The sequence below is a fragment of the Cetorhinus maximus genome, chromosome 4 (genome assembly GCF_964194155.1).
Source record: "Cetorhinus maximus chromosome 4, sCetMax3.hap1.1, whole genome shotgun sequence".
Classification (NCBI taxonomy): domain Eukaryota; kingdom Metazoa; phylum Chordata; class Chondrichthyes; order Lamniformes; family Cetorhinidae; genus Cetorhinus; species Cetorhinus maximus.
In genome coordinates, this window is record NC_135882.1 from 122,958,015 (window position 1) to 122,976,877 (window position 18,863).

Here is an 18,863-nt window from a genome sequence, read left to right on the forward strand (position 1 = left end):
TGCTTGATGTTCAAAAAGCACCCTGCTGTACTGTGTCTCACTCAGAGAACTACACTTAAGCTTATTCTCTAAGTTCCTTCTAAAATGCTTCTGAGCTTGTACTTGAAGGGGAGAGACCGGGTGACATGTGTAATGTCATATGCTGACATGACCAAATACAGCAGAGCCTGATGCCCCTTCTGGGGCACATCCATATAAACAGAAAAGGAAGTCAGGTTGCAATTGTTACAGTTGCTGGGCAACTTTCATATGTAGCTTTGAGTAGGGGTAACATGGTAAAATGCTCAGGTGTATGCATTTCTGAGAATTCATAAATTAGAGAATAGAATAATTTATTACTAACACTGAGCTGACAGCAAACTTATGTTTTCATTTTCAGCACTTAAGGCTGGCTTTCCCAGATTTTAAGGGGGTGGGGCTAGGAAGAACTGTTCATGTGAAGTATTCTTAAATGAGCTGTTCTCAAGTTCAGGCATCTTGGTACTGATGGTTAATGCTGTTCCTGCCTTTCCTCCTCTTTATGCTGTTTCTTCTCCTGCTGCACTCAGGAAGGATGTGCTGGCCCTGGAGATGGTCCAAATGAGGTTCACGAGAATGATCCCAGGAATGAAAGGCTTAATATATGAGGAACATTTGAGGACTCTGGGTCTATACTCGATGGAGCTTAGAAGGATGAGGGGGGATCTGATTGACGCTTACAGAATACTGAAAGGCCTAGATAGAGTGGACATGGGGAAGATGTTTCCATTAGTAGGAGAGATTAGGACCCTAGGGCACAGTCTCAGAGTAAAGGGAAGACCTTTTAGAACAGAGACGAGGAGAAACTTCTTTAGCCAGAGAGTGGTGAATCTATGGAATTCTTTGTCACAGAAGGCTGTGGAGGCCAGGTGATTGAGTGTATTTAAGACCGAGATAGATAGGTTCTTGATTGGTAAGGGGATCAAAGGTTATGGGGAGAAGGCAGGAGAATGGGGTTGAGAAACCTATCAGCCATGATTGAATGGCGGAGCAGACTCGATGGGCCAAATGGCCTAATTTCTGCTCCTATGTCTTATGGTCTTATGCACTGCTTGTTTCCCAAATGATGGCAAAAGCTGGTCCTTCATGACGCGAAAGGCATACATCAGAACAGCACAAATCTGGATACCCACTCAGGGCTGTACTGCAAAGACCCTCCTGAATTGTCCAAATAAAAGAATATTGTTTGAGCACTCAGACTGTCTGCTGAATGTTACACATCAGCTGTGCAAGGTTCTTAACAGAAATTGTGAACCAAGTCTGAAAGGATTAATTCATGTTGCCCAATAGCCAGCTTGTAACCCAATGGCTTGGTTGGAATGGCGGAAGCTCAGAAGATTGGTGCATGATGAATATATCATGACTGTTGACAGGAAACTGAGCGCAGACCTGCATGGCGTGCTGCCTGTGGGACAAACAAGCTGGATGTTAAGGGAGTGGAATATCTTTCTATTTGTAAAGATGCCAGGATTATGATGGGATGCAGGGAAGACAATGTGGTTGCTACCTATGGCACCTTGCACCTTGGGAAAGCCTGCAATATGTGCAAAGTGTAATGTTCTCTCATTCTTCTTTGCTCCGTTTATGGAGAAGATGATGTAAAAGTTCCTCCTAATGTGGAAAGTCTCAGTGACTTTCCCGACACAACATTGAACTGCAAGAACACAAGAACTAAAGGCAGTAATAGACCATATAACCCGTTAAGCCTACTCCAATATGATCATGGCTGATCTTGGGCTTCACACCACTTTTCTACCTGCTCCCTATATCCCTTCATTCCCTGAGAGACCAAAGGTCTGTCTATTCCAGCATTAACCATATTCAGTAATGAAGCATCCATAATACTCTGGGGTAGAGTATTAAAGATTCAATATCCTTTGAGTGAAGTAATTTCTCCTCATCTCAGTCCTAAATGATTAGCCCCTTATATTGAGACTCTGCTGCCATGTATTACATTCCCCGATCAGTGGAAGCAACCCCTCAGTGTCTATCCTATCAAGCCCCCTCATAATATTAATAAAGTTGTGACCTGCTGCAGCCTTTATGAATCCCATTGTATAAAAGTTAAGGGCCACAGTGACCATGACAGCTACTGTACATGCCCTGAATCAAAGCACAAGTTGTGGCTGCAACAAATGATGTAGCTCATTGATTGCCTGAGACATTACTCCTCAGTGAAACTTAGGTAGGAGAAGTGCTCCCTTAAGACACACTGTCAGTGTGGTCTCTGCACACTACCTTCCTTGCCCCTCGCCTTAACTGTACCTGCTCTCTCCTATCTTCATGCTTGTTCACCATTATCTTCCAGCACCTTTAAGTACCCTTACCAGACCACCTATGACTACAGTCAGAAATCAGTTATAGAAATGAGGAATAGGTCAAAAAACACCCAAACACCCAAGCTGCCTAAGAAGGACAAACCAGCAACTAACCTGGATATACAGGATGAGCCCTTTAAATAGAGCTGGTGAAGGGTCCTTGATGTCTGTTAGTGCCACAAGTTGCTGAGCGAATTTCTCACGCGGTGAGTCAGGTGCTGAGATAGCCCAATTTCACAAAAGGATCCTACAACAAGCGCAGGACACTTATTTAAATTTTTTAAATGGGGCTTTTTAATACTTCTGGTGCACACAGTGGATGCCTATGAGCAGCACAATCAAATATGGTGGGTTCAATTCCCACATGTGACAGGTGGGCTCACGCTACCTTCCATATTGGATATTTCAGCACCTGTTTTCCACCCATAAAACAGGCACTGCATTAACAAATAACTACCCCATAGATTTATCCATAGGTTTTTTTAAAACATGGAACATAAGATTTTTAAAAAAGGAACTTACAGTTAAGTATTCAAGTATTCCACCTAAATTATTGCTTTCCTTTAAACCTTAAGCCAACAAGTGTGCAAGAATGGCCTATCACTTCCCCTTCATTTCTCCACCTTTACATAAAGACATATTATAACAAAAGTAGGCTGGAAGTGTACAATTTGTTTTTTAAACAGTGAAATGTTGATTTTGGAGAAGAGACAATTAGTAAAGATTAGAAACTAAGGAAAAATTAAAATACAAAACCTTCATGCCAATCAAGGGCCATTTTTTACTTCATATACTGATAAGCTTGTCAAACACTGACAAGTTTTCGACTAACCAATAGCAGCATTTGTCCAGCGTGAATACTTAAATGTTAATATCTGAATGGTTCTTTGAGTTAAGAATTATTTCCCTATGTTGTCACCAACTTTCCAAATCTTGATGCACTGTCCATCTTTCTTTGCTTACTTAGTTTCAATAGCTAGTCAACCAGCTAGTAACGCGCAAGAATGACTTGGGTCATTATCCATTTATTTCCGTACCCCAAGGAGTATACTCATTCTCCACTGATGGTTTTCCAAATTCTACCATCCTTGTCACTGTATGCCTGCAAGCAACATTTATTCTTGGCTGATTTTGCGCTCTGACATATTTGACACATGAATTTGACATCTTTATAGAAGTTACAATAGCTCAGATTTTGCAGTCCGTGGCGAAGCAATCACGCACTGCTGACTTCAAAGAAAGCTTTGCTGGGCGATTTAATGATCTCTCTGGCGAGAACGTTACCTCAACATGCAATTTATTGTGGCATTCTTTAATAGCAATTCTGAGCTTTAAGCTGCAGTGATGTCACCAAACTGTCCAAGCAGCCATTTACATTAAAATATTCTTATAGTCAGCCAACCAGGAAATGGAAAGCATTAATAGTCAAACCACTTTTTAAAAAATTTACAAACAGTGAAATAAAGGTTAGAACATGGGGTTAAGGTAGCAGCTCAAATATCATAAACAAGTTTTAAAAGTTGGTTTTTTTTTGGATTTGTAGTGGACTACATATTATAAAACGTATGACTACAATGAACAATCAAATAGATTCCATGCTTCACAATAGTTACATTCTTCTATTGCACCATAGAACAAGAATATTCAAATGGTTCTCAGTCATAAGTTAGTTCTGCCTTAATCCACCACAAAATATGCAAAATCATTATCAGGAATCTTGGAATATCATATTCATATCTATATATACACATTAGTTGATTTCCTAGTAATCTCCCGATTTACTCATTGAGAAAAGCTCTGGAAACCAAGGGAAACGTAGTGGGGGCAGAGACCCAAGTTCTTAGGAACTGAGTGTGGGCCAGACATTGCAAGAAGGAAAATGAGGTTTACAATATTGAATGGAAACACCAGGAAGTAGTATCAAATTTATCGTTTCATCTGGAAGGATAGTTATGATCTACACAGTAGAGCTAGAAGTAGGTTGGTGTTCAGCAAGTAAATTAGAAAGTTCATATTTTCTTGAGAATACTCCTTGTGATTAGAAGAAATACAGGTTAAACAATTTATACAGATGACCAGAAGCTAATACTTAACTTATTTGTGGAAATGGAATTTATTTTTACTGTGATAGGGTAAACTCAAACTAATAGCTTTGGCAACTATGACTCTAGAAGGCCTCTGTGAGGATACTTGTTCTGTAGTCAAGTAACTTTGCAAGTGGTAAATATATAACATTGGCTACATACAGTAGGTCCTCTTCACTGTATTCCATGGGATCTGCTACTTGCAACCCTTAAGTATAATGGAGTGGACAAAAATGTGATTTCCAATTATTGTGAGGTATCAAACGCAGTTCAAGGCACTGCTATTCTATCTACCTAAATAGTAAAATTCTTAGAAAGTTGGTGAGTGTCTACTTCAAAAGAAGAAAAATGAATGTCCTGCTATATAATTTGCTATGGTAATTTGTTTATATGTAAATAAATGACTATGGTTTAGTAGCATGTTACTTTTCTACTTTCTGAGAAGAATGCCCTGAGCTTCCACATACTCTGGAGTAAATAATTTAATAAATCTCAGTTAACATTTAAACTTGGTCGAAGTTAAACCGTAGGAGAGTTAAGTTACAGAAGAACAAAAGAAAGAATATTCCAGAGGGTGGAGGGCTATGTGGGTCTTACAAAGTACATAAAAAGACAGTGTTCCTTAGTTGTCCTTTATTTTGGTAGGTGACTGCTTTACTTATATCCAGAGATAATTCATTTTATTGTAGCATATTTCATAAATTTAAGTCTGTATAAATCTCTGAGCACTGTACTATCTAGTAATACAAATAATCCATTTACCCTTCTTTGTGCCATCTCCCTGACCAGAATGACGTCTTTCTATCGGTCGTTCTTGTCCTTTAAGATCTTGTTTGCTTCTAAATGTTGGGACATCACTCCATTTAGTTTCCCGTTGTGCATATCCACTTGAAATAGTCTGCAAAGTTTTTAAACAATGGTTACTTTTAATTATAGTCTGCGTCACTCATTTATCTGCAGGGCTGCTGGAAGAAAAATAAAGTTGCAAGGCAGGGAAAAAGATTGGAGAGATCAAGCAGGATTTTTTTTTTAAACATATCTATTCCTCTCACTCCCAATTTATGAACAGCAACTAGTGCAATCCTTTATAACCTGCCATTCCCATCAGTGATACGGGTTAGTTCAAATTTCCTATCTGTCCCTATGCTGCTAATGTTCTTGGCCTATTAGTCTAACATTTTGCACTTTTTCAATTTAATAAAGCTGGTAAATTGTGGGTTACAATGGCTATGGAAACTACTGATTATCTATAAACAATTAACTGGTTCACCAATTGTTTTTCATGGAAGAGAACCTGCTCCCCTGCTCTGGCCTACTTATGATTCCAGTCTCTCACATTTTGGTTGACACAGTTGCAAAAACAATTACTATTTTGCCTTCTCAGGTACCTAGGATTGGGCAAAAAATACAGGCTTCCCAGTGATGTCCACATCTGAAAAAAAAATGAAAAGGAATGACATTTTTTCCAGAGTGCACCAAATTAAGATGTCATGAAACGAAACACATGGCAAAGGAATTGAGTGTTCTCAACAATAACATTGGATGAGAATTTGCTGTAGAAATAATGGTGAGGCTATCAGCGCTCACCATTTTTAAGGAACATATCAGACAGCAGCTTCAGGCATTTGCACACACAGAAACATAGGAATCAGAAAGTTGTGTCTGAGTTGCCCTGCTCCTGCAAAAGTTTTGGTTTAACCATGTCTTGTCAAGAGACTTGGCATTCAAATAAAAGAGGGATGTATAGTTGTTGTACTTACCCACTAGATGCTCACTAAATACATTGAAAATGGTTACGGCTTGTCCATTCAAGTGTAACCAAATTTTAAAACAATGTGGTTAAGCTTTGATTAGGGATAAAATACCTCCCTAGCACTGAAAATTTACTTTTAAAAACATAGAATCACATTTCTTCAAATTTTAACTATTATTGACAATTTTTTTTTAAATTAAAAATTTAAAAAGTTTTTCTAAAATTTTATTTGTCTCTTTCTTAGTCAATTCTTCCTTTCCCTCTCTTTTATTTTGCTTTCTGTACACAATTTGGTATCGAGCTAAATATTCTAACTTACACCAAAATAAAAGCAAAATAGTGTGGATGCTGGAGATCTGAAATAAAAGCAATAGGTAAGGCAAATGGAATGTTGGCCTTTATTTCAAAGAGAATGGAGTATAAAAATAGGGAAGTCTTACTGAAACTAAACAAGGCACTAGTTAGACCACACCTAGAATACTGTGAACAATTTTGGTCCCTTTATCTAAGGAAAAATAAACTGGCATTGGAGGCAGTCCACTAAGTTGATCCCGGGTATGGAGGAATTTTCTTATGAGGAGAGGTTGAGTAGGTTGGGCCTGTACTCATTGGAGTTTAGAAGAACAAGAGGCGACCTTATTGAAACATATAAGATTCTTAGGGGGTTTGACAGGGTAGATGCTGAGAGGTTGTTTCCCCTTGTGGGAGAGTCTAGGACCAGAGGGCATAATCTCAGAGTAAGGGGACGCCCATTTAAAACAGAGATGAGGAGGAATTTCTTCTCTCAGAGGATAGTCAATCTGTGGAATTCTTTACCGCAGAGGGCTGTAGAGGCTGGGTCATTAAGCATATTCAAGTCTAAGATAGACAGATTTTTAATCAGTAAGGGATCCAAGGATTATGGGGAAAAGGCAGGAAAGTGGAATTAAAGATTATCAGATCAGCCATGATCTCATTGAATGGTGGAGCAGACTCGATGGACCAAATAGCCTACTTCTGCTCCTATGTCTTACGATCTTATGCTCTTATAGCACCTGTGGGGAGAGAAACAGAGTTAATGTTTTGAATGCAATGTGACTCTTCTTCGGAACTGAAGAAAAGGTAGGAATGCTATTAGAAAAGCAGGGAGGAGCAGGTGGAGCAAAAGAGAAGATCAGGGCAGAGGACAGGGGAGATTAAATGACAAAGATGTCATGAAACACATGGCAAAGGAATTGGTAATGATAGTATTAAAGACACAAAGCATTGGTCCAGGGTACATCTTAATAGCAGAATAAAGATCAGTGCTGTCTGAAGGCAAAAACATGAGAATAAGATACTGATTGACACTTGGGGGAAAGAAATTCAAAATGGAGAATAAAGTTCATGGTCTGAAGTTTTAGAACTCAATGTTATGTCCAGAAGGGTGTAAAGGGACTAATCAAAATATGAGGTGCTGTTCCTCCAGCTTTCATTGGGCTTCACTGGAAAGTTGTACCAGGCCGAGGGCAGGAGTGTGCCACAACCGAATACATCTTCCTCTCCCATTCCCTGTCAGCATTCAAAAGGGACAGTTCCCTCCGTGACACTCTGGCCAACTCATCTATCATCCCCAGTACCTGATCCCCTTCCCATGGCATCGAAGGATGTGTAACCTTGCACCTCCTCCCTCCTCACTGTCCAAGGCCTCAAACACTCCTTCCAGGTGAAGCAGCATTCAGTTGCACTTCTTTCAGTTTAGTCTATTGTATTTGCTGCTCATAATGCAGTCTCCTGCACACTGCGGGGACCAAACACAAACTGGGTACCGCTTTGCAGCGTACCTTCACTCATTCTGTAAGCTTGACCCCGACCTTCCGGTTGCTTGCCATTTTAGTTCACCATCTTTCTCTCATGCTCAATTTCTGTCCTCGGCCTGCTACAATGTTCCAGTGAAACCCAATACAAGCTGGAAGAACAGCACCTCGTCTTCCAATTAGGCCCTTTACACCCTCCTGGACATAACATTGATTTCAAAACCTTCAGACCAAGAACTCTATCTTCCACTTTGAATTTCTTTCCCCCAAGTATGTGTCAGCATTTTGTGCTCGTGTTTTTGCTTCAGACAGCGCTGACTATTATTCTACTCTCACACCTACTCTGAACCAATGCTGTGTGTCTTTAATTCTACCATTACCACTCCCTTTGCCTTGTGTTCCATGACATGTTTACCATTTAATCTCCCCCGCCCTCTAACATGGCCTTGTCTTTTGCTCCATCTGCCCCTCCACCCTTTAATCAACAGCATAAAACCCATCATATTCCTACCTCTCTTCAGTTTCAAAGAGGAGTCATATTGGATTTGAAATGTTAAACCTGTTTCTCTCTCCACAGCTGCTGCCAGACCTGCAGAGTTTTTCCAGCACTTCCGGTTTTTATTCTAACTTATACCTACCTCATGGTTTAAACTCTGTAGGCAGGATTTTCCCTCCAAGGGTGAGATACAGAGTTTTGGACCACTTCCAGGTGCGGAAACTGCCCCTGGGGTACAGTGTGATTAACTGTGATTTCACGGGGGCACCCCCTTATTTGGCCTGGAAATAGGCTCACTGAGATCAGCGCATTGCTTCTTAAGTTTTGGGCTCCAGATCACAAATAAAATGCTTGCTTTTCTGTTACTTTTTTAAAAATCCAACTAAGGATGGCAGACAGGCTCTCAAAGCTGGAGGGTCAATCAGAATGTTCCAGCATGAAAGGAGCAGCAAGATTTAAAGGCTGAGGGTGCTTCAACATGGAGATGTCCTCTCTCCAACTTTTTATAATCTAAACTAAAAAATGGATCTTGCAGCCAGGTCACAACTGTGTGAGGGCAACTCTTCCATGAGCTGGCCAGCGGTTGCTCCTGCATCCAAGCAGGGAGGGCCTCTAGGCCTTCACTGAGCATTCCCCCGCCCCATACTGGCCTGTGCCAGGCAACCACCTCCTGACACCTATATTGACCCCCACTGCTTGTGGGAAACTGGAGGCCAACTGAAAAATCTCAGTCAGCCTCCTTTAATTGACCTTAAATGGCTCTTAAGTCATGTTGGCTACCTACCACATGATGGCAGTTAGCCCTGCCACCACCATCCCCCATCTGAAAAAATGGCCTGGAGGCAGTATGGAGCCAAGGAACCAACACACCAGGGCTATCTTTAGTTCGCCTCTGATGTAGATCCAGTGGGGGCTGAAAATCCATCCCTGCACGGCTTCATAAGGATTCTTTAATCTGGTTGGCTAAGGAGTCACACCATGGCTTGCCCTGTTCACACAGGTCCCAGATCGGTGAGGGTTCTGCAGTGGTCATGCCCTCTAATGGAAGTCAACGTGTAAAAGCCCACTAAAAGTCTGTGGGTAAGTGTAAGTGAAATAAAAGGCTGTCACCAATTGTTTGCTACTGACTGTAATACCTGGGATATTGTTTATTAGCATTCGTTTCACCAGCCCATGTTTAGAACCAACCTTTTTCAATGACTATCAACTATCTTAGCAATATCTTAGTTGATCCATATTAAAAGCGAAGGACTGCTGCACTTTCATGTGCGAAAGTGACACCAACTTCCAATCATGAAATAAAAATTAAAATGAAGGCAAAATGATGTTCTAAAACTATTTCAGGACTACATTTACAATGAGGTTTTAGGATTGCTTAATGTGCAAAATGAAGTAAAATTGATACGCAGCAACACTTGCAATTTACAGATGCTCCTGGCAGAAGCCTATGGAATTAAGATATCAGTTTTCCATCCTTTGAATTTTAACTCTCATGCGGTCTTGAGGAAAATCCAACAACTAGAGCACAGATTCAAATGAGGAAAGGTGAACATTTGTATACTGGGGCTTAATTTCCAAATATTTTCATTAAATTATGAAGGAACCATTGTGCACACATTGTGCGGGAGGGAGTTGCCCTGGGGGTCTTCAACATTGACTCTGGACCCCATGAAGTCTCATGGCATCAGGTCAAACATGGGCAAGGAAACCTCCTGCTGATTAGTACGTACTGCCCTCCTTCAGCTGATGAATCAGTGCTCCTCCATGGTGAACACCACTTGGAAGAAGCACTAAGGGTGGCAAGGGTGCAGAATATACTCTGGGTGGGGGACTTCAATGTCCATCACCAAGAGTGGCTCGGTAGCACCACTACTAACTGAGCTAGCCGATTCCTAAATAACATAGCTGTTATACTGGGTCTGTGGCAGGTGGTGAGGGAACCAACAAGAGGGAAAAACATACTTGACCTCATCCTCAACAACCAGCCTGCCGCAGATGCATCTGTCCATGACAATATCAGTAGGAGTGACCACCGCACAGTCCTTGTGGAGATGAAGCCCCACCTTCACATTGAGGATCCCCTTCATCGTGTTGTGTGGCACTGCCACTGTGCTAAATGGGATAGATTTTGAACAGATCTAGCAACTCAAGACTGGGCATCCATGAGGCGCTGTGGGCCATCAGCAGCAGCAGAATTGTACTCAAACACAATATGTAACCTCATGGCCCAGCATATCCCCCATCCTACCATTATCATCAAGCCAGGGGATCAACCCTGGTTCAATGAAGACTGCAGGAGGGCATGCCAGGAGCAGCACTATGCATACCTAAAAATGAGATGGCAACCTAATAAAGCTATAATGCAGGACTACTTGCATTCCAAATAGCATAAGCAGCAAGTGACAGAAAGAGCTAAGCCAACCCACAACCAACAGATCAGATCTAAGCTCTACTATCCTGCCACATCCAGTCATGAACGGTGTTGGGCAATTAAACAACTCACTGGAGGAGGTGGCTCCACACCTATCCCCATCCTCCATGATGGAGGAGCCCAGCACATCAGTGTAAAAGATAAGGCTGAAGCATTTACTACAATCTTCAGCCAGAAGTACCAAGTGGATGGTCCATCTCAGCCTCCTCCAGAGGTCCCCAGCATCATAGATGCCAGTCTTCAGCCAATTCGATTCACTCCATATGATATCAAGGAATGGCTGAAGATACTGGATAGTGCAAAGGCTATAGGCCCTGACAGTATTCCGGCTATAGTACAGATGATTTGTGCTCCAGAACTTGCCATGCCCCTAGCCAAGCTGTTCCAGTACAACTACAACACTGGCATCTACCCGGCTATGTGGAAAATTGCCCAGGTATGTCCTGTACACAAAAAGCAGGACAAATCCAACCCGGCTAATTATTGCCTCGTCTACTTTCCATATTCAGTAGAGTAATGGAAGGGATCATCAACAGTGCTATCAAGCGGCACTTGCTTAGCAATAACCTGCTCATTGAAGCCCAGTTTAGTTCTGCAAGGGCCACTCAGCCTCTGACCTCATTACAGCCTTGGTTCAAACATGCACAAAACAGCTGAACTCCAGAGGTGAGGTGAGGGTGACTGCCCTTGACATCAAGGCCGCATTTAACAGAGTGTGGCATCAAGGAGCCCTAGCAAAACTGTAGTCAATGAGAGTCAGGGGGGAAACGCTCCACTGTTTGGAGTCATACCTAGCACAAAGGAAGATGTTTGTGGTTGTTGAAGGTCAGTAATCTCAGCTCCAGGACATCACCGCAGGTGTTCCTCAGGGTAGTGTCCTCAGCCCAGCCATCTTCAATTGCTTTATCAATGATCTTCCTTCCACCATAAGGTCAGAAGTGGGGATGTTTTCTGATGATCGCACAATGTTCAGCACCATTTGCGACTCCTCAGATACTGAAGCAGTCCATGTCCAAATGCAGCAAGACTTGGACAATATCCGGGCTTAGGCTGACAAGTGGCAAGTAACATTCACGCCACACAAGTGTCAGGTAACCTTCTCCAACAAGAGAGAATCCAAAAATCGCCCCTTGATGTTCAATGGCATTACTATCACTGAATCCCCCACTATGAATATCCTGGGGGTTACTGTTAAAAAGAAACTGAACTGGACTAGCCATATAAATACTATGGCTACAAGAGCAGGTCAGAGGCTAGGAATCATGTGACGAGTAACCCACCTCCTGACTGCCCAAAGCCTGTACACCATCTACAAGGCACAAGTCAGGAGTATGATGGAATACTCCCCACTTGCCTGGATGAGTACAGCTCCCACAACACTCAAGAAGCTGGACACCATCCAGGACAAAGCAGTCCATTTGAGTGGCATCACATCCACAAACATTCACTCCCTCCACCACCGACGCACAGTAGCAGCAGCGTGTACCATCTAGAAGATACACTGCAGGAATTCACCAAGGCTCCTTATACAGCACCTTCCAAACCCATGACCACTACCATCTAGAAGGACAAAGGCAGCAGATAGATGGGAACACCTCCACCTGGAAGTTCCCCTCCAAGTCACTCACCATCCTGACTTGGAAACATATTGCCTTTCCTTCACTGTCGCTGTGTCAAAATCCTGGAACTCCCTTCCTAACAGCACTGTGAGTGTACCTCAACCACATGGACTGCAGCGGTTCAAGAAGGCAACTCACCACCACCTTCTCAAGGGCAACTAGGGATGGGCAATAAATGGTGGCCCAGCCAGCGAAGCCCATATCCCATGAATACATTTTTAAAAAATAATTGGCACAGATCTTCCAGTCTCCGGATGGTTGGAGATCGGACATACCCGGAGGATGCGCTACGAGACTCCTCAAATGTCACAATGCAAGGACTCCATGGTAATGACCCGGGAAGTTTCAACCTCCAATGGGCGATTTCCCTGCTCCCTGGGACCCTCCGTAAAAGTTTCCAACTCTGATTTAGAGTCAGAGACTTTGGAGGGTTCTGACTCATACACTTGGATAGTTACCTAGGAAATATTAGACAGAAAAAAAAATCCAACTCCTGGGTAACTATACAAGTGACACTCGCGACTTCCCACTGACACACCACCCCACCGCCTACCCCGCCAACTCTCCCCCTGACCATCTGACTCCCACCAGCTCCATTGACAGACCAGGAGAAACAATATATTATTGTAGACTATATACTGCAAAACTGTGCTTTAGAAAGTGGATCTAAATATAAAGCAAGCAGGTCAAAGCAAAGCAGAGATGAATAGATGAGGTAAACCATAACAACTCAGCAGATAACAAACAACTTAGTCAATAACAGTCATCAGGCAGTATCCAGAAAACCAAATCATTAATTGCTTGCCTTATAATCCTAAACAATATCAGTCACTTCTACTTATACCCAATACTCTTGCCAAATGAAATTGTCCCGCCACTGAGCCAAGCCCAACACTCAGGCCCATGAATGCAATACCTTTTCTCCATAACCACCTTCAAGTATCCTATACTGTACTAGAATAACTGACAGGATACAGACGGTTAAACAATTAAATTTACATTAAAGTTTACAACGTAAGGTTCAAGTGTGCTCAGCCTGCTTCTCTTTCATGAAAATGTATGGTATGCACCTTCTGCTCCATAATTCAGTGCTACATCTAGCAGGGAGGAAACAACATGGATGGCTGTTGGATGTTTTCATGAATTGCCAGGCCCTGTATTTTCAGAGACATATGCATAATTATTTGCATTGGATGGCAGGAGATCATGGATATGGCATCTTCCTGAGAGACATCTCCATTACCCATGCCAGCTTCTAATGGGAATCCCAAGATGTGGTAATAGATCTGTATGAAACAGGCTGCTGCATTAGAGTTGAACCCTGCATGATGGTTGTCTTTATTGAGTTTTCATCCTAGTGAATCCAGATAAAGCAAACTGTTGTAAATTAAAGACCTGTGTAGAAAATCTGTGTAGCTCCAATTAATGTATTTGTCATGGTAGTTATGCCTGAATGAAGACAAGGTGAGAGTTATGCAGAAGCTAGGGCAAGGGGGTAGGACACCACAGGTGCCAGCTCATCAGAGTGATGCAGCTCTGCTGCAAAAGACTCAAGACTTCTAGAGGCCAGCTTACTAAAGAAGATTGATGAGCATTTATCAGGAAATGGTGGGTGCATCAGGAGTTTGCCAATGAACTTTTTTGTCATGTTGCAGAACCAGTTCTAACTTGTGTCCAGAACTAGTGCAGAGCTTGGAAACTATTCTGCACATCTTGATATGAGTAGTCAGTTCAATCAACATTATGTATAAGGCTCTGCTGACAGTTTTCAGAGCAACACATGGCTGCCATGGAAGATCAGATGGCTGCCATCTTGGCAATGGGGGCCAATGTTGACAGAGGCCTCGAAAGCATCACAAAGGTCCTGGCTTCCATTCTTTCGCAGAGTCATGGAAGCAATGAGGCACCATCCAGTGGCCTCAACTGCCTGGGAGGGCCACCTATAGTTGTCTCTCAGGGATAAGGAGTTAAGGAGTAGAATTCCTTACAATTGATAAAGATGCCTGTCTGGTAATAAGGAGCACATAAGACAATGCGATTGCAACCTATTGCACTTTTCACCTGAACAAGACTGCCATTTGAACGAAGCCTATGTTTTCACATCCTGCATAACTCTATCACTAAAGGAAAAGGTGTTGGTGCTCCCTGTGGTATAGAGAGCTTCGGTGATCTGAGAAGTAGACTGAAAATTGAGATATGTTGTTGATACCACCTGCTGCAGTCTGAAAGAAACCCTTTGGTATAAGAGTTGCGGGCCACAGTGACCTTTACAGCCAGTCAGTGCTGTCTATGCCATGGTGCAGAACTCAAGTTGTGGCTCCAGCAGCGACATAGCTCAGTAACAATCTCTTTTGTGAAGTGAAAGCACCTCAGACGTTGCTGTCAGTAAAGTCAATGTAGAAGTGCTCCCTGAATACCTGTTATGGATATAACTTTCTGCGGTGTCTATCACCTCCTCCTCACAGTAACTGCTCCTGTTCTCTGCTGTCCCTCCTTGCTGTGTTAATTGTTCAGCCGTGATAGCAGCCCTGAGAAGGCCGGTGATTGCAGTCAAACTACCAATGAGGCGAACAACAATAGTGAAACACCAGAAAAATCGAATTATTTGCAGACAAGGTGAACCATCCAGAGTAACAAAACACAACTAAAGTGGCCAAGAAGTTAACCTTCAGTCTGAAATTATAATCCAACACTAATTTATAAATTCCATTTGATCTGTTTAAATAGTGCTGATGAGGGGTCCTTCCTGCAGGCTAGTGTCATAAATTGCTAGATTAGTTCATTGCATTATATATCAGGCATTAGGGTATACCAAAACAGGAAAAGAGTCCTGCAAGAGCCCAAGTCCATGATCTGGATTTTCGCAAAGACGAAGATGCAAAAATGGTGGAAGTAGCCAAAAATCGGATGTCCCACCCCCAAAAATGGCACCAATCAATTATGCGGGCGTGGGAATGGGCCCAGGTTGGGATTTACACATGCATATTTCATGGAGACAGTTGCCTATATAAATCAGCAGCTGCTTCCACTCATGTCTAATTTTCATGATCCAGGTATGCGAAATGTGACATGCACAGGTTAGGGCTGGTAGAAGCTGGTTTCTACTTGTGGAGTCCTTTTGCAAGATGGGTACTCCTTTGGATATGGTCCTGGACACCTTTGGGAGATCAGGTGCCCCTTGAGATTGTTAAAGTAGGCATGAATGTGCATAAAAACATTAACTGTCAAGCTCATTGCAACTGTCAAAATTGTCAAAATGAATTGTCAAACACAATTGTCGAAAGTATCAAAATGAACTGTTAAAGGAAACTGTTAAGCTGTCAAAGTATTCAAAGATCCTGCCCTTTAGATCATTGAAAACAAATCTGGAGCGTTTTAAAAAATCATGCTTGCTTGCTATTTCATTCTGTTGACATAAGCCTGAGGCCTACTATTACTGAATTCATGCTTAATGACTGATTTCACAGCCTTCCATTATCACTGTAGAGTGCCTTCCATTCCACAGTTTGATTGACAGCTCCAAGTGGTTACAGACTCTTTGAAGTGGGACTATGAACTCCAATGTTTGTTTTCATAAGAGATTAAGCACTTGAATGGAATGTTTGTTTTTATAAGGTATTAAGCATTTGAATGGAATGTTTGTTTTTAAAAGATGTAGTTGAAGGAATGCAAATGTAGTGAATGATTTTTTATGAATAAGTGCTTTTTTATTTTATTTATTTTATCTTATTTAATCCAAGCATGGATCCTGAGGTCTGCCCATGTGGATACTGGGTGAGTTGACATGGTAGGTGTAAGGGAGAAGGCTGGTGGATGAGGAGCATGGGTTAGCACAAAGTTGGCTTGGGGCTGTAAAGAGCCACAGAATGGGTAGAGAAGCATAGGTTGGCATGGGGGTATGAGCGGCCATGGGAATGGGTAGAGGGGCATAGGTTGGCATGGAGGGTTTGAGGGGCCATGAGGCTGGGTATAGGGGGCATAGATTGACAAGGACATGCGAACATAAGAACAAGGAGCAGTAGGCCATCCGCCACTCGAGCCTGATCCACCATTTAATAAGATCATGGCTGATCTGACAGTAACCTCAAATCTGCATCCCATCTACCCCCGATAACCTATCACCCCTTGCTTATCAAGAGGGTATGAGGAGCCAAGGGAGCGGGTAGAAGTCATGATATGGCATGGGCTGGTATGGATCGGGCATGGGGAGTGTGTGGGGGGTGTGAGAGATTGTGGGGAGTGAGAAAGGTTTGTCATTTTATTGTTTTTTTTTAAATCGTGGGCACAGTTCCAGAACACAGAGGCAAGCCTTTCACCCAGCGCCCCGTTGCATTTGGCAACCTCTGCACTTATCCAGGGGGCGGCAAGCTCGGCTCCCAAAGAACCCTACCACTCTAGAATGAAAATCCCAACATCCAGGGCACTTTCTGCAGGCTCGGCTTTGTGGAGCCTAGAAATGTCCCGACTCTGCGCTCTTGACCCAGGAGTGAAAATCCAGACCCACAAGTTAAATAGGTTATTCACTCTTTTAAATTCTTCTGACATGTGCTCTTGATGATCTTGGAGAACCCTGGTCCAATATAAGGAGTGACACACTTTCGGATGAAAATGCACCCACACTTTCTGATTGTCATATTGGGAGATTAGAAGGTAATTTAGTAACTGGAAACTATTAGTGCCCATTTTAAACAAACCAAGTGCCAACCTGGTAAGTTTGTTATGAGGCTAATTATTAAAAGATGATGTAATTTTAGGGCAGAGTATAATAAGCATTAAGGCATTAAGAATTGAATAAACTACTACTCCTACAGAATTAGGAATCAGCACCCAGTGATGAGGCCTACCTATCCAATTCCACAGGCATTGCATGCGTTTCTGGTTTCTCAGTAATAGCGTAACAATGATTTTCACAATTGCTGTTCACCACAGATCACAGCAACATTAAGATCCTCTGTACTAGGCTGCCAGTACTGGGCAGATGGAACAAATTTGGATAGTTTCTCTCACAAATGAAGTTATGGAGAACATCAATTCCAAATTACAGAAGTTGGTCATGGCTCAATTTGTCAGGGTGGGGATCAAAGCTCCAGTGTTGAGATTTACATTCCTCAGTGACACCCTGTATAGTTTTCTCTCAGTCAGCTTGCAAGTCACCCTATGGGGCATGGTAGTAGAAAGAATCAATAAGGCAACTTTCTACACAGATAAAAACACATTTAAGTAACCCAGCAAGCTCCACAAATGATTGAAATGCCATGGGTTGAGTAGGCATTGGCTGTCATAGACATGCCTCAAGCTGTAATGGAACCACCTAATGAACTTAAATGTAAAACCATCTCTATCTTGAAGCCCACAAAGTACAACAGAGATGTACCACCACTAGAGTAGTACTTAAACACAGTGGCAGATAAGGCACTAAAATATCACACTTTATAGAGTCAAAGGAAGTACAGTGTTCACCACCAGAAACGCCAAATAATTTGAGCACTTTTTCCTCCTTGGTGTACTGAAGTTTTGGTAGCACAGTGAAAGATATAAGAGATGGATCTGCAAATCTTGTGAAGGGATTAGGTTTTGAAATTCCAGGAATTACTTGCTCAAAAAATCTAGCTAGTTGCACCTCCATTTCTTCCATTGGGCCATCGTTCTCCCATTTATTTTGCTGCATGCCTAAACATTTTTGTATTATGAAGTTATGTGGCACATAGCAGACCATCGTTATTTTGAAAAGTCTTTGATAAGCTCCTTGGAGTAATCCACCTGAGAGGTTCAAATAGTACATGTTTCTTTTAGCATCGCAATGGTGTGCTCCACAGTAATTCTAGTTGAGGGATGTGAGTATTTGCATTTAAATTCTGTTGTTGATTCGACTGAGGAAACCACTGAACATCAGTCTGAATGTATAACTTTAGTTTTCAGCATCCGTAAGACATGACTAGTTACATGTGAAATAACTAACATGCAGAAATGCATTATGAAATGCACTGAAGGGTCTCAGACGAGCGCAATCCTTGACAAATAGCATGACATTAATGCAGCCACTAGAATGAGACAACATTCTATATTATCAAGGCACTGACTCCATACTCCATAGAGAAACTGACTTTAAAACAATCGGGTTAGAATTAAATACACAGGTAATGGTCAAAATGAATAAAATTAAATAAAAGGGATAAAATTTGGATTGGGGCAATTGAAGGCTTGAGAGAAAAAATACTTAATATTATCCAAAAGATGGATACAGGTGGGGATAGAACTGGAGAATCATTTAAATCCATGCAGAATCTGTTGTTTTTGTATGTATTTATATGCTAATAGCTTAGAAATTAACAGCACTCCTCAAAAGAATTCGGGATATCAGGATATAAA

At 42.0% G+C, this 18,863-nt stretch overlaps 1 protein-coding gene across 1 annotated transcript in view; it reads right to left on the minus strand.

The window, feature by feature from the left end:
• gra (granulito) overlaps positions 1 to 18,863 on the minus strand; it is a 220,301-nt gene that overhangs the window by 70,295 nt on the left and 131,143 nt on the right. The window contains exon 4 of the mRNA XM_078539725.1: positions 5,183 to 5,318. Coding sequence (XP_078395851.1) covers positions 5,183 to 5,318 — 136 coding nt within the window. The remainder of the gene's footprint in view (positions 1 to 5,182; positions 5,319 to 18,863) is intronic.